The 21,583-nt window shown below is 35.4% G+C and overlaps 3 protein-coding genes across 6 annotated transcripts; 1 reads left to right on the top strand and 2 right to left on the bottom strand.

Annotated features, from left to right (window-relative positions):
• Positions 1–5,502: 5,502 nt before the first annotated feature.
• ZnT49B (solute carrier family 30 member 9) lies at positions 5,503–8,906 on the bottom strand. Of its 2 annotated transcripts, none has more exons than XM_090173223.1 (13): positions 8,413–8,906; positions 8,120–8,356; positions 7,949–8,063; positions 7,718–7,893; positions 7,506–7,632; positions 7,333–7,435; positions 7,217–7,272; positions 6,975–7,150; positions 6,825–6,896; positions 6,549–6,759; positions 5,872–6,064; positions 5,699–5,812; positions 5,503–5,634 (listed from the first exon to the last, which is right to left on the bottom strand). In XM_090173223.1, the coding sequence occupies exons 1-13, from the start codon at positions 8,498–8,500 to the stop codon at positions 5,590–5,592; spliced, it is 1,713 nt and encodes a 570-aa protein (XP_090029349.1). In that variant the 5' UTR covers positions 8,501–8,906; the 3' UTR covers positions 5,503–5,589. The 2 variants fall into 2 exon arrangements, with proteins under 2 accessions (XP_090029349.1, XP_090029350.1); XM_090173224.1 differs by having other exon boundaries at positions 7,506–7,629; positions 8,413–8,905.
• Positions 8,907–10,524: 1,618 nt separating this feature from the next.
• On the top strand, positions 10,525–17,204 carry LOC149948249 (putative protein phosphatase 2C T23F11.1). Of its 2 annotated transcripts, none has more exons than XM_090173221.1 (10): positions 10,525–10,818; positions 11,817–11,924; positions 11,995–12,144; positions 13,394–13,459; positions 14,145–14,218; positions 14,298–14,439; positions 14,569–14,652; positions 15,033–15,178; positions 16,296–16,354; positions 16,442–17,204. In XM_090173221.1, exons 2-10 carry the CDS (start codon positions 11,822–11,824, stop codon positions 16,740–16,742), a joined length of 1,125 nt encoding a protein of 374 aa, XP_090029347.1. In that variant the 5' UTR covers positions 10,525–10,818; positions 11,817–11,821; the 3' UTR covers positions 16,743–17,204. The 2 variants fall into 2 exon arrangements, with proteins under 2 accessions (XP_090029347.1, XP_090029348.1); XM_090173222.1 differs by lacking the exon at positions 10,525–10,818 and adding an exon at positions 10,942–10,960.
• A 480-nt stretch (positions 17,205–17,684) lies between these two features.
• On the bottom strand, positions 17,685–21,040 carry dos (daughter of sevenless). Of its 2 annotated transcripts, none has more exons than XM_090173219.1 (5): positions 20,884–21,040; positions 20,541–20,635; positions 18,816–20,476; positions 18,609–18,750; positions 17,685–18,540 (listed from the first exon to the last, which is right to left on the bottom strand). In XM_090173219.1, the coding sequence occupies exons 2-5, from the start codon at positions 20,616–20,618 to the stop codon at positions 18,328–18,330; spliced, it is 2,094 nt and encodes a 697-aa protein (XP_090029345.1). In that variant the 5' UTR covers positions 20,619–20,635; positions 20,884–21,040; the 3' UTR covers positions 17,685–18,327. The 2 variants fall into 2 exon arrangements, with proteins under 2 accessions (XP_090029345.1, XP_090029346.1); XM_090173220.1 differs by having other exon boundaries at positions 20,556–20,635.
• Between the last annotated feature and the right edge of the window lie 543 nt (positions 21,041–21,583).

The following is a 21,583-nucleotide window of genomic DNA, read 5'->3' as shown; positions in this document are numbered from 1 at the left end:
TCCCCTACTCGCCTAGTCTCACTCCAAATCTCTTAGGAACTTACCATTCTGACACTGACGTACGTTTTGGTTCCCGGTTGAAGGACGACACCACCTCGTTGAATGCTGGGGAAGGTGCCGGGTGGGTGTACCACCAATCGGGCACCGTATTCGGAAGATACCAAATCCAAATACTCTCCTCTTTCGATATTCAAAGTCAGCCTCAAGCCTGAAATTACGAGAAACCCTCTATTAGTAATATATCCTTTAATGACCGAAATTGGGGCTAGATGGCAGCGCGATTCAATTCTTCGCTTTGTCGGTACTTTTCCACGAGGCCGTTGGTCTTAAAAACTCTAACCTTGTTTACTATCGGGAATTTTTAAGGGTAACCGAAAAGAATGACGCTATAGCTCGTTCCTTTTGTTGTTTAATCAAACACCTCGCCAGTTCCATTCTATAACTGGGTGTGGTCAATTTAATGGACTGCGACCCGAAACAAATCGGTCAGTCAACAAGATCTTCTCGGAGAAGGAAGCGACGTGTGCCAGAAACTAGAAATTTTCTAAAGGATTAACTCGCGCCTTCTAAACCGCGGGGTCACTTGGGGGGAGGGGGAGCGTTACCCACCGAAGGGCGATCCAGTCTTGGTCACCCAACGCTGGCCTTCGCTGGCAATGACGATTGTGTGGCAGAGTCCAAACCTCGGAGACGGGTAGTTGGTAATGTTCACCAAACTAGTGAAACTGAAACAAAATGTAAACTACAAAAACCACTTTGTTCTTACTCTAAATATATTACGGTTCTAGTACCCCTGCCTTGCCTTTTAGGCTGTTTCGAATAAGTATAGGTTTTAATAAACTCCCGTTAGGATTCATTACAGATTCATCCTAAAATAAGTTAATGTTAAAAAATATGAAAAATTCGTAAACTTTTAATGATTAGAAGTTGAGGTTTCTGTTGCGTTGTAAAATTTCGTAATTCTGTTTCAACTTCATTTCCTTGCACAATTTAATACAGTGAAGTATTTGATCTAGGGTTGAAAATATATGTTCCTCGTTTTAAAACTCCAGACGACTAAATCAATTGTATTTTTAATCGAAGTAGTACTCGGGGTGGATCCCTTTCCCTGACGGCTTTGACCTCGTAAGGTTCCCGAAGCGCTCGACAAATCAAAGCTCAAGAATCCCAATTTAAAAACTCGTCATCGTTGAACGTATTCCGTGATTGTGGTACTTTAGAAGCGATTAGAGCCGCTGAGACGCGCTTCCCACAAGTATAGGAAGATAATGTCGACACTGGACCGTGTTTGTCCGGCTGGGGGACCCCGATACTCGTATTTCCATCATGCGCTTGTGATTAGCTAAGTGCGCGCCGTATTTGATAGATACACGCCCAGCCGAAACGTGCCCTTTGGAAGGAAGTCAATCTGGCGTTCGATTCTTACTTGCACTTCGCGTGGAACAATTGAGTTATCATTGAATCGCCTATATTTGCCCACTTTGAATGGCGGCCTACTTTCCTACGCGATATAAATTTGATTTTTACTGATTTTTACCGTACACGAGCTACGTTACGTAATTCCGCGACGTTTTTGATAAATTAAGAGTAGCGTGACATTGACTTTTGAGAGTTTTGTCCCGCGTGTGAGTTATGATTCCCCATTGTGAGCCTCGTTAAAATTTACGCGTTTTAACATTTTTATTTAAAATATCTCTTACCTGCCGTTGATGCAGTTTCGGGCGTTGTAAGTGCATTGGGCAATCATGTCGGAGGCCTGATGGCCGTATCTAATCAAATATAGATATTTCTGGCGTTTATTTTTAAATTAAAATGAGGAAGGAATGGTTTAAGGCAATCAAAAATCATATCCAGTACCTGTTAAGATCACCTTTCGTGGCGATTAAATTCATCCACATATCCGACAAGTCCATGGTTCGGCTTCTGCGGATGAAGTCGTCGAAGGTCCGGTAGCAAATGGTATTAGTATCTTCGTTACTGTCGGACTCGGCCGAATCGGCAGTGTTGGACACGGTAGTTGTAGAAGTCGAAAGGTCATTCATGTATTCCGTGAAGAAGGACTTTTTCAAAGGGTTCAAGTTGCATACGGTCACCGCCGGGAACTCCAAGGCGTCCGCGTGGACCTCTTCCGTGGTGGTCATTCTGCGCGATAGAAAATCGAGATCATAGCGAACTTCGTAATGATCTAATTACGTAAATTGTTTACCTTGGAAATCGCAAATAGTTCGAAATGAGAAATATAGAATGGTAGGTGAAACCGGAAACGGCCACGAAAACGATGATACCCCAGATGAGCTTCTTATTAGTGCCGCGCGCGCCGGCCACTCTGAAAAACAGCGCCAAATGAAGGGTATCATACCATGGTTATTCATTGTCTCGGAGTCTCCTAACCTTTGAAATCCGTGGGCTGAAGTTCGGAACGCGAATGCCGTACATAAACCACAGACTGAGTTATCCTAAACATAGACAAAGACATTGAATTTTTGCGTGGGCTAATCTGTACCTTGCTTAATGCTTTCTGGTAACGTGACTATTATTAGTTAACTGTCAACTGAACTACAAATATTGCGAAATTGCAAATATCTGGGTTTAATCGAAACGCGTGTAAAACTGAAATTAATTCGTAGGGTTAGTTTCGGATCTCGAATGAGACGTAATGATTTACTATACATAAGTTTCGTTTTCTTAAACCAAGCAAAATATTTAATTACTGATATCGGCAGATTTCCGAGGATAGCCAGAGTTCCTACACAGTACTGATGAGCCCCAAAAGGGCGAAACCGGTCTACTGTTGGAATCTCTGGCTGAAATTTTGATTTTTGTACTAATTACCTTTTCAGCCTCCTCCGCTAAGAGAAATTTGGTTTTTCCGGAGTAATTGGGATTCATCAAAGCCATTTTTACTGATTCCGAACGTATTACTGGCGCGAGTGCTGCCCGGAACCGATTAGATCCGATCGGGAACTGATGGCAATTTTTCTCAAAAAAGGTTGCCGTTAAAGAAAGATCGTGCTCATCGATCCGAAACCATTGATCTTTCCTCCTGATAATAGTTGTAGCTTGTATCCGAGTCAATAGATGGGTAAGCTACTCTCCTATTATTTACTGTTACGTTTCGTCATTTTAACTTTCCAGCACTGTCGAAACCTACTGAAGTTCCCGTGTAGGACCATGATCAAGCTCTATGGACGGCTTCCTATTATATAACGTGTCGCTGTTACACAATGCCATCAGAGATCCTGAGAGTCCCATACGCTTATAGTGGTGTAAAACTGCCTGTATCTTCAAGCGCAATCCTCGGAGATTTGTGTGTATTTGTTTCACGTATGGTGTCCGCTGCCGCCCCCGGTGTTCGCACGATTTCTCGCGGTACATTAGAAAGACAAAGACACGTGATACGTCAACCGATGGGAAATATCACGCCCTCGCCGGCCTTGTTAACCCTTATGAGATCGAGGCCCCGGAAGTGAGGCATTTGCCGATTTTAGTGATTTTGGGCGATTTTCAATTTAAATGTACATAATTTTTTTAATTAAAAGCGACTTGGTTGAATATTATATTTTTATTTAGTACTGATCATTTCTGAACTACGTTTTCGGTTGCATTAAGAAATTTTAATTTTAAGTGAGATTTCTTGGCCAATTCACGGGACCCCACAACCTGTGTACGCGCTATTGTCGTATTTGAATTTCGCACCAATTGGAACAGGCGCCATCTAACTCGTTTACATTTCGCTACCTTATTTCCAAAACCAGGTAACTCGAAAAATTCGTTTCGTCTACAAATTTTTTTAAATTAACGTGTTCGCGTTTCGCTAACCTTACTTCCAAAAAAAGGTAACTCGAAAATTATTGGTCGATAAAATTCTTGGTTTTGTTTAGATAATGTACAAGATGATTGGAAATTAATTTGTTCACATTTAATATTTAAAATATAGTTAATATATCGGGGGGATTGTGTGTACTTAAAGCAATCTTTACGGAAGACCACTTCAATTTTTCAAATTACCCTGTACAGTGGCACCAAACATTTCTAAAGCCAAAGGCAAAAGTGGCCAGAGCTGCAAACGTTGGTGTTCCACACCAAATACCCGAGGTTATATTCCCTTTAATTGTCCGTCACATCTTGTTAAACTTTCTTCCGTCAATTTCTGATGGTAAATAAAAGCTAACAACTATATTTCAATTTTGCTAGGGTAACTGTTTCTAGTTGCATGTTAATAACAAGTCGTAACCCGCGTAAGCTACTCTCTTTAAAGGTTCATCAAATCCACGTGACTCGGGTATATCTTCCCATATTTTGAAACCCGTTATTTTGTAGCCCACCCGAAAATTCTGTGGCCAAGACCCAAGTTGGGAAGATAATAATTTTTTCCAGCAGGCCTATTCTACTCGACTCGTTAGGCTTTGAACGAAAAAAAAAGGCGTTTAAAAAAAATTTTCGCTAAAAGTCGTTAAATTTTTCTCGTTAGGTAACTACCAGAATTTATCGTTCAGTGAACGACATGGTCTGATGGTGTAGTTAAGATCTCACCGACCAATATTCTCAATAGACAGGCGGAAGCAGTAATCGAATTGCAAATATTAAGATTAGCTGAAATAGCTGGTAGGTTAGGTCGTCGAGATATAAGAAGACAAAGAGTGATAAGAGATGAATCACAAGCTTTAGAATTTAATGACACTTTTTTTGTGGACCACTTCCAACACTGTTTAGCATGTTAGCTAATGTTTCCCACATTAAGCCTTTTTTTGTTTATGAACGTTTGCGATTGTTTTGATGATAAGAACTCCGGATTACTACTCATATAATTCACCATTATTTCTCTTTGTATATCCGATATTTTCCCCGACCGTTTCCCATTGTTAGTTGCCATTTTAATTCAAATTATGAAATTAACCCTAAAACACGACAATAGAGTGTTGTCGTCTGATACGATTTTGAAAAATTGTAACGTCACAGCTGAAGTGATAATAGTGGCCGCCATGACAGTTACCGTTTTTTATCAATAGGCAAATTACAATGGTGACTTCGCAGGGTTTCACACGACAACACTCTATATGAAGCCAACAATAACCACGTGTGACGCGGAGTGTGCTGTTTGAGTTTTTCCCCCAGCTGACCGGCAGCAGCTGATTGCAAAACCCTTTGCAACGGACGTCGTGATTGGCTAAATTTATAGGAGGAATTTTTGGTTTAAAATCTCCGTCGTTCATACCATTGAACGACTGATCTAGTAACTATATCGCCGAATAAGAGGAGTAGAATACCCATTTCCAAAATTCAGAACGATTGTAGTTAGGAACTTAGGGAGTGGTCGCTCGCTCAGTCCGTCGACAAAAAGTTTATCGCTCGCTGACCGATTTCTGATTAGCTTTCCCGCCAAAAGTTTTCAAAATCATATGACATCACAGTTGGCTCTATTTGAAAAAGTCATAATGCAGTCTTGTAATCATTTATTTATAAATTGAATAGTGACTGATGCATTTTTATTTAGATTCACAATTGAAAAGCTTTTTAAAAGCTAAATGCTTTATTTACATATATTGCACAAAAATTAAACTATTTACAAATTTGTTAAATTAAAAAAACCTAAAGCACTTCTAAATCGACGTGACGTACTTCCGGATGCCGTTTCTATTAAAAAAAAGACAATTCAATATGACAATTTAGGTTCTCTTAATTTTTTTAAATAAAAAACCTTTAAAGTCTTCTCTATTCTGTCTACTTGTGCGCCTAATAAGTCAACAATATTTTCACCGTGTTTTAAAACAAAAACTTCCACTTCTTCAATTGTTTTAACATTTTGCATTTCCTAGATAAACTTAAGGTCAAATACTCCCAAATTTAATTTGTTCAAAATTGCGAGCATACCTGCATCAACATTTCTAAATCTTGAGAATCTAAATACGTCCTAGTTAATTCTCTTCCATCAAAATCTACTTCGGCTTTGTAACGTACGACAGAATTCCCTAAATCTGTAGCTTTAACGTCGTGAATAGCCCTAATCATAATATCACTTTCGAGTTCTTTGTTGATTCGAACCAAACGTTCCATTGGTATGGACCTTTGGTAATAAAAAATCGAACTTTAAAAAAAATTACTTTGTTAAAATTTGCAATTTATTTCTAAGAATTTGTATATTTACAAATTGGTCTGACCATTTTTGACGCCTTATAACATTATGATGATTTAAGTAGGGATGCACCAATATATCGGCCTATTTTTAGAAAATATGTATCAAGTAAAACGAAAATAAACATATTCAGATATGCTCTTTTTTTTCAAATAAAAATAAAATAAAATGGTATGACAGTGTAGTGGTCTTTTACAATGATTTTATCATATACACTACATAACTTTGTATATATCGGCTCTACCCATATCGGTGCATCCCTAGATTAAAGGCGAAATCAGTCAGACAAATTAATAAAAATAAATGTTTACATTTTAACAAAGTTTTTTTTTAAAAGTATTGATTCAATCATTAAACACTTTTAAATGATCACTCACTGTTTCAAGCCTTATCATAAATTCAAACCATTTGTTACCTTCCTACTAGGGCAGCGCTGTTTGTATAAATTATGAAAGATGCAACTCCAGCCAGCAAACCACCCACAAGCAACGATCCAACAGCGTCAAACATTGGGTTTCCATAATACGATGTGAGTCCCATACAAGTAGCTGCTACAGAAACGCCGAAAACAGCGGCAATATCTTCTAGTAATACTACATTCACACTCGGATCTTGACTCCTTAATACTTGGATGATAATAATTTTTTAAATTATGGGTTACGGAGTAGCTTTGACGTAACACTTTTATTACTATAATCTTTGAGTGACATTCCCTCTCTCAACGCTCCCTTTTGAATTTCATTAAACGCCACTATCAGTGTACCTTTACAGTAATAATTTAATAATAAAAGTAAATTATAGTAGGAAATGAAATGTTGTTCTTTTATAAAATATAGCGTACCTCCTTCGGATATTAGTGAACCACCCAAAATGAAATAAGCCCAATAAAGGGACTCTGCAGTCTCAGGACTCATAAGTCCCATAACTCCGTGATAAACGGATAATCCTGAGCCAACGCAAAATATACCAACCCCACTGATTAAAGATGCGACGTAACGCATGTTATGATACCCGTAACTGCAATTAAGAATTGTAAAGTAATAAATCTAAGGACAAACTTAATGATGTGTGTGTTAAACCTACGGGTGGTCTTCATTAGCTGTTTGAATTGATTTTCTAATACCAAAAGCTAAAATCAGCTGTAGAATATTAAAAACCACTTAGTTACTAGAGTAAATATGCATTGGCATAATACGCACCTGATTGCAAGTATCAGCTAGTGAATGTATCGCTTCTGCAAACATACTATGGGAACCCGTGTAAAGCCAAGCTAATAATTTAAATGCAAAATTTCCAGCATTGCTATAAAATAAAAATTGATTTTTGAAATAATAATAGATTATGTCATAAGTTGGTGAGATGTTTATTTTACATGCAAACTGCAGTCATGACGACGCGTCCAGATCCTCTTAAAATCAATTCCCTCTGCCTGATATCTTGCTCTCTTTTCTGAGCCTTATTATATTCTCGCAAGATTTTTTTCACGTGAAAAATATCTACTTTAAAACAAACAAACAAAATTTACTAATACTTAACATCAAAATAGTCGTGAGATGGTACAGTATGGAAAAGGATAATCCTCACTATCATTATATTTCTCTTCCTCTTCCCATTTCTTTTGAAGCTCTTTTTCTAAGGCTTCTTTAGTTCCCCAAACGTCGAGAGATTTTGATTCAACATCTCTTCTTAAATAAACCGTAATTGGCGGGGTATCTTCATAGGGGCTTCTACGTTGTACCTTCCGTAAACTCTCTAGATCTCTAATAAATTTTAATTGTTAAACAACTATAAACTAAAAAATCTTTAAATATTTACAATGGTTTTAAGAGATATTCATTCATTGCTCTAACGGGTGTAACAAAATTTCTTTCTGTGTACTCCCGACTGAAATCAATTTTTGGTCTTGGCGCTCGTTTCTTTTTAGGTACAACTAAAAGATTTTAACAATTTATGATACTCATATTTAAAACAGTCGATTTATTTTACCCTTTATTGTGAATGCTTTGCCTGAGCTTGAGGTATTTTGATCCCCCTTTTCCATATCTTTTGAGGAAACGGTATCACCATTGTTTACATCATCTACTTTATCCTCTTTATAATAAAGTTGTGATGTGGTGAATGTTCTTAACCCATCTTTGAAATAATGACTATCTTTCGAAGTAGCATTGGACCAATTATTTGGTATCGGTTCGGTAAGGAATATCATAAGGGAATTATAATACCCTACGAATAAAAAAGGTAAATAATTAAAGTTTCAGCATGAGTTTTTAAACGTATACTCATTGGATTTCGTAGGCTGAGCATTGTGTTTGAGCTGCAATAACAGGATTTTTTCCATAAAATATTTCGGAATGTTTGTTGCATCATGATCTAGATTTCAATTCAAACTAGTGTTTATTAATTTAAAACATTAAAATTGCAAGAAATAAAGTGTTGACAAAAAGTTGAACTTTGAACTGTATTTGACAGTTGCTTTTTCCATTGAGTTGGGAATTTTCTAGAGCCACAATTTTTATCTGTTGTGGTTGGGTCTCGAAGAACACTCTTGAAATCATGCATCAATAGCTGAAAACTATTCGTGAGTTCTGAACCGTTAAGAGAACGGCCTAGGACTGAGCTGTAACGTCACGCAAAAGTTCTGGATAGTTCAGAACTTTTGTACGAATAGTTGTGATTCGTACGATTTGACGTACGCAGCCCGATGTGCAAACAAATTTTAGAGATTTCAACCTTGAGTTCCGGCCAGTACTTGCTTTTGAGCAGGTACCATTTAGAACGGTTCCGAACGGTTCAACAAGAGGTTCTTGTCTTTGGGTAGTTCTAGAATCTTTTTTGCCGAATAGTGCGCATGGGGACTGTTGAACGGTTCAGAACTCACGAATAGTTTTCAGCTAACGCTCACATATATCATTATCCGTTGGCGTCACCTATCTTTCAAAGAAAATATTTTTTCTTTTTAAAAAAAAAAAACTTTCAGCGCTCCAGAGTCCAGAAGCGTAATCTTCCGAACACTCGCGTGGGGGTACATGAATGTCATCAAGAATCCATTCGATTCCGTATACTCTCAAACTAAAAATTCCCTTATACTAAATATCTTTAATCAGTGGGGTTGCCATATTTTGCGTTGGCTCAGGATTATCCGTGTATCACGGAGTTATGGGACTTATGAGTCCTGAGACCCAAGCTGAGACCGCAGAGTCCCTTTATTTCATCAAGGAAGATCTTCCTTGATTTCAATTTGGGTGCTATACTGCGACATGCGGTACTTTGAAAATCAGATCCGTTTATTTTGGTTTTACTTTGTGTAATTCTACGATTTGTACCAGTGTTGGAAATAAGGTGGTGGCGTCGGTCAAATACCAGTTTATTTTGGGCTATGACCAGTAAATTAAATAGAATCTGGGGGGTTCACTGGTCATAATGGCCAGTTTATTTTTAAATAAAAGTATAAAGAAAAAATGATAAAAGCGTTGCGCTCTCAGTTTCTCACAGCCAATGAAATTGCGGATTTTTACTCCTAAATTGAGCGTATTTCGTGGCATCTGGCAGTAATGTAATTTGACGTTCTTCCGCTACATCTAGATCAATCATTAAGAATATGTTTAAGAAAATAAGCATAGAAGACATTGCAATTTCTTTATGACTTTTAAAAACAAAAAGAAGGTCAAAAAGGAGTAAAACTGTTTTCATTCGAAGAACAAGAAGATGATGAAATATTTTTTAAAGTTCCTTAAGAAATGTGATAAATATCAAAGCTCTTTGGTTTGTGATAAATAAAACTCATTATAGTTCCTAATCGCTATAAACAATTCACTTTCAAAGGTAAAATAAAAGGGGGGAGAGAGTGGGGGCAGAAAAGGGTGGTCATGACCAGTTAATTTATTTCTTAAGTAGGGGGTATAGTCGTCACATTGACCAGTACTTTTAAAAAACTTATTTCCAACACTGATTTGTACTGTGTTATTCGGGGGGGGGGAGGTGTGAAGACCCCCGCTATAATTTATGCCCCCTGAACTTGTAACCTTTATTTCGACTTCCATGTACTCTGTTCACGCTAGCCATTAGCTAAGGGGTTGTAAATTTTTACATGTCACAAATAAAATCTTCAATCTTTAAAAATCTTTAATTATCACCGGTCGCTTGCGATAGATCACGTCACTGACTAATGATAACTGTTTCGGTTCGTTTTCAAGAAAGTGGCCCAAGCCATCAAATACATATTGTAGCTCTAGAAGTACTATATTCCCAACTCAATGGCTTTCTCGCTTTAAGTGTTAACGCTTTCCGGTAGATGGCTGGTATATTTCTCCCTTTAGGTAGTATCAGGGTAGTGTGTGACAAGTAGGCAGTTTACGGCTATTTCCTGGGAAAAATAAAAAAAAAAGTTGGTAGTGGTGTGTAGTTCCGGACAGCTTAATCCAAGTTAGGACTAAGGACAGGCGAATTTTTCCCGTCCTAGTAACGTCCGTTCTCCGTGATTCATTTCATACTCATACCAAAAAAATTGTATGATTTTGTACGTTTGTTCAGACACTTCAGTACATTTCTCTCAAATATCTTTAATTTTCGTGAAATAAAAGATTAAAGATTAATTGAAACTTGACCTGAAAAAGATAAGTTTAGTTTATATACATTGTCATGTGAAATAATAAGTAATTTGAATATTAGAAACTTCTAAAAAATATGTGAGTATATGTTTAATAATAAAGCCTAAGCCTTAGTCTATGTAAAAACTAAACCCGGCCAATGATGACAGTTCACGCAGTTACAAGAAAAAATATTGCCATTTTGTACCTTTGTGATAACTTAGTAGTAAAAGAAGGAAGGGTGGGTGTATAAATTAAGATTATAAGATAAAAATTATATTTCCCTAATTTAGATAATTACTAACTTTCATTATATTACATAACGATAGTATTTAGGTTTATAAATATATTTGGTGACATCTTACTCTTTCTTTATTCTAAATATAATATGCTTGCTAAATTGTGTATAAATATAACAGTTTATTTAAATTTCCCTTGTTTATCATGTTTATTTGATAAATGATGCATAATAAACCAGTTTTTCAATCAGCACCCCTATTGTTTTGTAATTATTATATGAGTAATTCCACTCTGCAGGAGTTACATTGTTTCGGCCGCATTTCACCTATAGATACTTCCCTAATGTTTAAGTCAACTGTTAAAAGTGCAAGTTTGCTTTTAAGATTAATTTGAGGAAATGGTACATTTTGTAATCAAATTGGAATATATTTATCCTGTCTTTCACAAGACTTTTTTTCTTATGCAGAAAAAGTAATTTTTTATTGTTTTTAGACATTTTGGTTGTTACATAAATTATTTACAATTATATAAATATCAACTATTACCATAAAATAATGAAATCATTGAGAATGGCCTATAGCAGCTGGTAATGTAGGCAGGACATTGGTCCCTCTAATAGCAGTCCTTTCTTGTAAGAGCGTTCCCAAAAGCTGATATTATAAAAGGGGTATAATTAGATGGTTTTTTTTGACAGTCAAGGTTATCTAGATTCATTTTATTTTTCCATTTCTAGTTTGGTTGCTTTACCTGATAGTAGCTTAGTTAGCAGTCTTATTTCTATTTTATCTTTTTAAAATTGAAAGTTTTGTTAGAGTGTTGCCCAGTAATTTCACCAAGCATGTTGGATTTTCTTCTAGAAATTATGGGACAAACATTATCAGAGCCTGTTACGGCGAAAGAAACTTCAAGTTGCGGCAATGATTACGTCAAAGTTGGCGCATCTTGTATGCAAGGATGGAGAATTAGTATCCTTTATGACAAAATCAGCTTTAAAACCATACTTTATTTAGTTTTTGCCTTTATTACGATAATCAGACATGGAAGACGCACATACTCATCTGCTGTCTTTGGTCGAAGATAAGGATGCTGCATTTTTTGCTGTCTATGATGGCCATGGTGGTGCTAAAGTTGCCCAATACGCGAGCACCCATGTTCACAAGAAAATCATAAACCATCCAGCCTACAGTAAGTAACTTTTTTTTTTCATTTTATTAAGTGAATAAATTTTAAGGTGATAAGATCTCTTATTAAAAATTTGACCTTGGCAATTCAGTGTGATATTTTCAAGTAATAAATATAATGATATACTGTATCTTACAACTTAAGTAAAACTTCAATATGAATACCATAATTAGTGTTATGAAACCATTTATTTTAACCTTCAAAGGTAGAATGTCCATTTTTCCGTATTTTTAAACAAAATACCTTGGTATTCAATTCCAAATTTCTTATTATCCCTTAAAATTTTTAGTAACTTCTTTTTAAAGAAACCATATAACAGAACTCATTACGTAACTAACATAATAAGGTGATATGTGACCCAAATAGGTAGCGTGGAATTTAGGAATTACCTCTCCAGGTTTTTTTTTCTGAGTTTCTGTGCTTAGCTTTGTAAGGAGGTCATTTAACCTTCACAACAATATTATAAATGTCATATTTGATAAATTCTTGACAACTACAATGATATAGCGTTGAGATGTGTTAACAAAACCCCCTTTTTTTATGATCCTGACGTTTTGGATTAACATTTATTAACCACATTTATCTCCAAAATTCTTATTTGTAATTTGATACTACCATAAAGTAAAGGGAGTACTTCTTTTTTAAAGTCAATGAAAAAAATAGGTTTCTTTTATTGTAAGACCTTATAATAAATTGATTTTAATACTTCAAAAATTAAACTATATATCAATGTGAGAAGATAAAAAAGGATAATATATTTGGTTAAGAAATATAGCGAAACCTGTGTAATTAATTTTAACATCTGCATGATGAATAGTGTGTGATGATAAATGCTTAATATCGTTGCGCTCTGAATATAAAAAAAACTCCTTTGGACAGTTACCAATTTCACTTGATTAATTTATTTTTTCGTCTATTTATAACATCAGTTTTGAAATTATAACACAGTTAATAACATTAATATCAAAATAAATATCATCTTTATTTTTAGTATTCAGTACACCTTAATCATTTTTATCATTAATGGTAGCAGCTCACTTAATTTTAATGAATTTTCAAATACTTTAATGATTAATTCTATGGTTCCTGGTTGTATGCCAACTTTAATTTTTAATATCAGTGTAGTAGCATTTTTTAAACATTTTGTTCATATATTTATAATTATGATCGTGTTTCTGAAATTTTTTCTTTTGTGTATAAATGTACTGACCAAATTTACATATTCCTTTTATAAATATTTTTTCATCTTTAGGAAAAGGTGATATAGTTGAAGCGATGAAAAATGGTTTCTTGGAAGTTGATTCGGATATGTTACGGGGTAGGTTTGAGAATTGAATTTGAAATTAAACTAAAATACAAGAATTAGTGATTGTACGGGGGTGACCGAGAGTAGTCGCTTCAACGGCCGACTATTTAAAAGTAAAAGTAAAACCATAAGTGTATAATATTGTTCCATAAGTGTGACACTTTCTATTCTTCACATGTAAAGATTTTAGCAGAGCTATTCTTAAGATCGACTGCATTACGGGCTTTGTCACCGTTTTGCGTCCGCTTGCTCCTGCGTCACACGTAGCCTTTGACAGCGCCTCACTAGGAGGAGATTTTCTTCTTGTGATGACTTCACTCCGTTACTAGCTGACAAAATTATAGAACAATATTATAGACTTATGGTAAAACCAAAAACGAAATAAAAACCAGGATGAACGAGAGGCGAGCCTGGCTAATGTGACGCGACCTTTGTACCTTCGAACAAGAGAAGTCGCTGAGAGAATAGGCCGTTGGCTTGCCCCGTCCTTCTCCGTTTTGGTTGTGGGCTGTAGTTAAGCACTCGCTCGGCCGTTTATTCAATTTTTTTTATTTGGAAAACCAGACTTTAAAAGAAAACCCGACCCCAAAAATTTAACAATGAAAACCCGAGGACCCCCGACTTACCCGGTCGGGATCCCCGTACGATCACTAACAAGAATTTTGATATCAATTTGACTTCCATTTTGTTAAAATAGATGAAAGTATGAAAGATGAACTAGCTGGAACGACTGCAGTCTGCATTCTCTTAAAAAATAGCAAAATTTACTGCGTAAGACAATTTTCTCACAATTTAAAATGTTTGTCTGATTCACGAAACCAATGATCAAATAAAATTATTTTCTGTAAAGGCTAATGTTGGTGATTCACGCGCTGTTGCCTCTATCAGAGGCCATGTCCAACAACTCTCCTACGATCATAAGCCCAGCAATGAAGCTGAAACTAGAAGGATTATAGCTGCTGGGGGTTGGGTGGAGTTTAACCGTGTTAATGGTAAGCTTTTAATATTTTTTTCCTTTTGGTGGCATAGTGATGGAATCCCTCGCTAAACCACTTGTTCAATTAAAAAAAAAATTATGGGTGTTATATTTAAGTGCTTATATTCTCTCATCACTCTTGTAGGAAACTTAGCTTTATCACGTGCCTTGGGGGATTTTGTCTTTAAGAAGAATGAAAAGAAATCAGCTGAAGAACAGATTGTAACAGGTAATATTTATCTTTTCATATTTTTCTCTTTAGAGTGCCATTTTTTTATTTTTATAACCTCAGAAATAATTGATTGAATAATGTATACTTTAAAGTTACGCTTGTGCAATTTTTAAAATTTTTCCTGAAATGGAAAGTTTACACCACTTTTAAAATTTTTTAGTATTGTAATTTTGGGAAATTCCCCATTAATACTCGTTTGAAAAATTCTGAATAAGCTAGAGTAGATTTATGGATTATTATTTAATTTTAATCCAATTATTTTTTAATTATATTGTTTATATAACTGGCGCATAATTTTATTTGGGTTATTTCAATGACAAATTCCATCTTTTTGTGATAATTGTTTCAATTATTTCCTTTTTTTTGGTGACCTAAAGCCTACCCTGATGTAATTGTCAAGGATATTACGCCTGACCACGAATTTATTGTTTTGGCTTGCGATGGTATCTGGGATGTTATGACTAATGATGAAGTAGTTGATTTCATCAGGACACGCATCGCTGCTCTGATGGAACCCGAACAGGTCAGGCCTGGTTAATTTTAATCATTTTTTCTGTTCACTGTGTTCTGACCTTTACAACTGGGTTTGGTTACTTTTACCGTAAAGTTACTCGTTCAGTGGGTTATATATTGTGCTTTTTGAAATTTTTGCCTTTTTGAATTATCAGTGTTCAAGGTGATCTTGATTTTTTTGGTTCTCTCTTGAACTGTAATACATTGTTTTGTTAGCGGCAGCTTTATTGTCAAGCGAGACCTTTCATTTTCAAATCAGTTGCCCTACCCGCATAAAATGTACAATTCAAATTCTTTGAAGCCTTAACTAAAGGAGAAAAAATATTGGTTTGGTCTCGATGAAATGTTTCTAGATTGTCTGTTTTTGGCAGTGTGATTACCTTAATTAGGAGCCTTATAAATATTAATGGAGTTCTTCTAGTATTTATTTTTTAACACATTTTGCAATTTCCTTTGTTTATTTTTTACTTCATTATCGCACTTCTTGGATAATTTTCCATCATTACCTTTCATGGATATAGTTTTCTTAAAATTCCATTTTTTAAAAGAAATAACTATTATTTCACCATATGCTCTGTGAAACAAAATTGAGATGATATGTATTTTCCTAAATTAAGAAATTGGTCTAACTTCAAAAATTAAGTGGAAAAAATTTATTTTTAAAGATATCATAATTATTTTAAATTCAAACTACCTAAGCATTGTAACTGGAACAAAAAACCCAAGGGATGTAACGGTTGTACTTTTATATGCAACCTTAGAGGCCTGGCCTGTAAATCCTAGTACAGATAGCGCAATGATGTTATCATGCATCTGAATATGGTAGACTGTCATTGGAAATTTTTAACTTGACCAGTTAATGGTAGTATTTACATTAGTACTTGCGTTTGCTATCTTAATCCTTAGAGCAAGTCAAATGTGTCATATTTAAATATTTATATTCAATATTTATTTATCACTTCTAAATGGGATGCAGTTTTCTTTCTTTAACGGAATTAGATAACAAGCACAGTGACACTTAAAAATAGGTTTCTAGCTTACCCCTAAATTTGAAAAAGAGCATCACATATAATTTCTTATAGCTTTCAATCAAATATTTAATAAAAATATTCTTTTTTTTTATTAAGATTTGTGAGGAGTTGATGACTCGATGTCTCGCACCAGATTGTCAAATGGGAGGATTAGGGTGAGAATAACAATTATTATAATATCGATCATTGAATGCATGTTGTTGACTGTCTTCATATTACATTGCATAATTTACATGTTTCAGGTGCGACAATATGACGGTTTGCTTGGTGTGTTTTTTAAACGGAGCCTCGTATGAGGATCTTGCCACTCGTTGTGCCCAGCCAACTCCAAACCCTCCAGTAGGTGTTCCTAATGAAGAAACTGAATCTTCAGCCTCTGAGCCTGATGATAGTCTAGATGATAATTTATTGCAAGATCGCAAGCAGTGGAGATGCGCCCCCAGTCACCTCAAGTCTGAAAGCAGACAGACTGAACTGGCTTCCGCTGGCTCTCTTGATAAACAATTATCTTCCACAGAAAGTCGCGAAATGGCTGTTGCGTGATGCCGCTTATAGAAAGGTCACGCGTGAAGAAGGCTGAAATTAATTAATGCCTTTATATAAATATATATTTTGCTTTGGAAATCGCAAATTGGAAAAAAAAATAGTCCTCGCAAATTTGCCTGAGGAATAGATGGTAACGTAAGCCTATTAGGAAGGTCAATTTCCTGATAGGGTTATGATTGTTATATTAAACGTCAAATTTTTAATTCTTCTAATTTTAATTTTACCGTTTTTGGGTTAGACTTTTAATATCTATGTTTAAAATTGTATCAGGCAACTAATTTTTAACAGGCTTCTTATGAGTACCTTAGTTCATTACACTTTAACCTCAGGCACATTGTACTTCACCGGTCAAACACCATAAAATATAAACACAAAGCCAGTTTTAGTTTTTAATTAAAATATGCTTATTTTTGTATGATATTTACGTTTAATAGAATTAGGGAAATTATATGCCCGTATCCAATCATTAATAAACAAAGATCTCTTTATTTTCATTCAACCAGTTTTTCACAAAATTTACCATAAATTGCGTGTCTTTAATAAAAAGCCCATTTTCTCAAGAAGCAAGCCAAGAGAGAGAGAAACCTATTAAATTCATGGTTTTTCCCTTTTGAGTTTGATTGGTGCTTTAAAAATACTAATATAATAGTCAGAGCGAGTATCTTTCTTACCATGTTATGTAAAAAATTATCCAGATTTTTTCAGTTTTTGTGTGGACGCTAATAGGAAAATTAGTTAAAAGGTTGATTAATTAGTAATGTAGGTTGATTAGAGTTCCTCTCAAATTGGAAAATAAAAAATTAGTCCTTGGGTTAAAATACTTAGCAATACTAGATTTGATAAATGTCCATGGTCTGCATTGCAGTTGTCTTGAAAAATGTACCATACACGTTTTTGCACTCGTCGTAAAATTAAAAAGATTTGAACAAATAATACATACAATAGAAATTTATTTACCACTTTCTGTACAAAAAGTAAATATTTTTAACAATTTATAAACTGTGCTAAATTGAATACGAATCAGGCACATAATACAAAATAATTGAGATATACAAGTATAAAACCTCAGTAGCAGGAACTATATATGTCATATTATTGGCTCTATACATATTGAAGACTGGGATATCTGAGAGTGAAATTGAACGCAATGTTTTCCTGCTACATACAGACGAGCGACTACATTATATGAATTTATCAATGGCACCGAGTGTTTTTTTTGCTTTAAGCAGATTTTGTTAACAATTCTCACATTGCGGACTAGCAATGACTTTCACAAACATTGGTGCCAATTTCAGTCGAAAATATATAAATCAATTAAGGCACTAAGAGTAGAGTGAATAGTTGACTTAACCATGGCTAATTATTTGTGTTACGTCAACTACCTCCTATTAAAAATTTAAGCTTATTTTAAAATAGCTAATTTAATCATAGGTCGTGTTATTTACCCTTGGGGTGAAACTTGAATCTTGTGTATAAAAAAATATAAAATTTAACCATAAAAGCAAGTTGACCCCATTTGGAAAAGGAAATTTTTAAAAGTATATATAGTTGTATATATATATATATATATTTGTGTAATCAACTATTGGTTTTTACGGTAGGTTTCCTCAACATTTTGCCTCATAACATTAAAAGCCTTTGTTTTTACAAAATCTACAGTTTTGTAAACGGTTGAATTAGAAGCCCTATCAGGAGAACGCGCATTTTGGTTGCCACCTTCAGAGTCCAAATCCAAATCAAGGTAGTGCAGTTCACCAGATATTTTTTGCGGAGCCGGTGGAGTCGCATTGTGTACCTGCGTAAAATCATGAAGGTGAAAAATATTAATTCGTTTACCTTCAATGGTATTTTACATTTACGTACTTGATCATCATTGGCAGAATTTCTTCTACTTCCAGAGAGAGACAATTCATCATCTGATGAGGAATGATCAGTGTAATGACCAGTTCTGTTCAGTGGCATAGTTGAGCAACTGCTTGCGGATGGTGTTGGACTTGGGGCAGCCCTGTTTATGAACAGTAACAATGTTAAATATCATGATTTTCAATGGACTATATTGCTTTTAAATACCTTTGTTTTCGGAAGCTTCTTTTGTTGGCATGTCCAGGCAGTAACGCTGGTGGCGGAGCCAAATTAAATGGTCCAAATCCAGGGTCAGTTGGATCAGACATTTTTTTCTTTGGTTTCAAGCTACGGTTAATCTTCGGTGGCAGATCATCACTGCGAGATGTCAGTAAGTTATCCAACGAACCCCCTACCGAGGTATTGGCATAATTCCTATCACTCCCGATAGGGGAAAAAGGAGATGGTATTCCATTTGAATCATTGGCTGAATCAGTTGCGTCAGTACTGCCACCATGAAAGTCTTTGTTCATCAAACTAGGTCGAAATTCGTAGTTCATTACATTTTCTTTGCCATTGAATAATCCTGGAGGGGCATTTGAGTACGCGTGTTGTCTAGGCCGTCTTAAGCTTGAACTTGTTATAATGGGTAATGGAACCCTTTTGGCAAGGTTATTATCACTTCGAAAACGAGGAAAATCATACATGTCATCCGCAGTATTGTTGCTGGCATTGTTCGATGGATCCTTTTGCAAAGGTAATAAAGGCACTTTTGTTGATGGTGAAACTTCTCCAGTTGATAATTCTTCGTCTTTCAAATATGCAAATGCTTGGGCTGGTAAATGCTTACTGAGGAAGACGCCCTTAGACGAAGGTGGTGTATCATACACAACATCAGCACTGGCTGCACCTTGCACCATTTCTTCTTTCATTAATTTGGCAGGTTTCGGTGGCCTTGGAGGCGCCATATTTGGGCAACTGTCATTAGGCAATGATTTCTTGCGGGGTTCTGTGTTAAAAGACCATAGTGTACAACTATTATTGGCTGGCACATCATAGGTGAATTCTGCTTTTTGCGCTGGATGAGTGTCCCAATTAACTTTGGGTACAGAAGAGAGCTTGACATCCACAGATCTGTCCACATTTTCAATAGGTCTGGATATAGGAGGAGGGACTCTATACATGTCCTCCATGTTGGGTTCGGGTGATGTTCGGCCATTTCCTTGATGGATTAAATTTGGAAATATAGGTCTGGGTTGATCGTAAAAATCATCACTAGAGTTAATGTTCTCGAAACTTTTGTTAGTTGACATTGCTGGCAAAGGTACCACACTTAGAAGAGGGTTGATATGATCAGTTTCTGTATCAGAAATACTGAGAGGAGCCTTACTATTATTTTTGGTACATATAACTTCTTCACTCCCATTGGCTAAAGGCTTTCCAGTGATACATTCACTTATGGGAATGTAAGGGCTAGACTCGGAATTAGTAAAAACAAGATTACTAGATGGCACAGGCAACAAGACCGAAGCTTGAGGTTGAGTCATGGTCACGGCTAAAGGAATAGCTGGTTCAGCTTGCGTAGGCATTTCTTCTTCGACTCTAACTTTTAATCCGCAAACGGAACAAATGGAATCGACCCATTTATTCATGATGGCTTCCGTTTCAGCGACTAAATAATAAATCCTTTTTGGAGTGTGAATATTGAACATGAAATTGTTATACGCTTTTCTAGATTCAAATTGCAATCCTGCATCAACTTGTTCGCACTGATCCAAATCAATAGTTCCTTTATGCTTCCGACAAGTTGAATCAGAATAGTATTCCAATAAAAATTGCCCTGGTATTTGACCAGAATGTCTTAAGACAAACCACCGCTGACGCCATTTCTGTTAAAGAACAAATTTCTTTTCATGTACTCAAAAATAGTCAATCAAAAATTTTATTCTTTACATTTAAGAGTCTTACAGATTTGCAGAATCGTTTATTTGGAGGAGATTTCAAAAGATAACCATCAAGTACAACGTCCATACCAATAGGCAATAGTTCTAAAAAAATCAAAGAAATACCAAATAATGTAGATAAGAAAAAGACCTACACTTCCTGACGTGTAAGAAATTATCTAGCTCATTTTGTTAAAAACTTAAGAAAATTCCGCCTTTTATGACGTAGGATAAACTAATATTTGTGTTATTCAAAATTAAACCCTAGACTAAACACAGGCCTTGGCCTAAATACTTAACAACTTTTATTTAACTCAAAATATTGTTTCCAATTTTCGTGAGCCTTTACTTACTAAATAATATTTCTTCGTTTACTTCTGATTTTAATTTTCATTATAAACTCATTTTAAGTGGTTAATTTAATTTAATTTTTGTTAGTGGGCTAGTCTCTAGAGTCTAGACTCTGTCGCTCGCATCGTCTGTAGCTTTTACAATTTCTTTTTATGTTATCGCTTTCCCAATTCCCATATCCCATTTCTTTGGAAAAATTCGTCATAACCATAGAAATCTCATAGGTAACTAGAATGCTGCCGTCTACGGCCGAGCTTGTCGCCAGTTCGTATTGAACCTTCAGCCAATGAGAGGCCGTAGAGTGGTTCCGCCAAGGAGGATAATAATCCTCCTGGGTTCAGCCTTGGAAATAAGGTTTTTTTTTAAACTGGTCCTTATGACCAGTGACCCCCTAGCATATGAATTATTAAAGTGGTCCTTATGACCAGTGACCCCTTAGCTTATGAATTATTAAACTGGTCTTATATAAAATGTTCTAATGTCATTTACAAGCCTAAAAAAAACCTATACTACATGTTGAGAAGTTAGATTATGTTGGTAAATTTAATTTTACACGTATTCAAAATAGTTAACTTTATATTATGAGTACGACAAGAATAGTACAATATAGTACTATCTCACCTAAGACTACTACCATAGCCTAGAAGACCCTCGTAGTTTAGTAAATTTACCGTATTATCTCTCTTTCTCTAGGCCCCGTAA

Source organism: Leiobunum rupestre, chromosome 4, assembly GCF_980474605.1.
Source record: "Leiobunum rupestre chromosome 4, qqLeiRupe1.1.hap1, whole genome shotgun sequence".
NCBI classification, from domain to species: Eukaryota; Metazoa; Arthropoda; class Arachnida; order Opiliones; family Sclerosomatidae; genus Leiobunum; species Leiobunum rupestre.
This window is presented reverse-complemented; position numbering and strand designations above follow the sequence as displayed.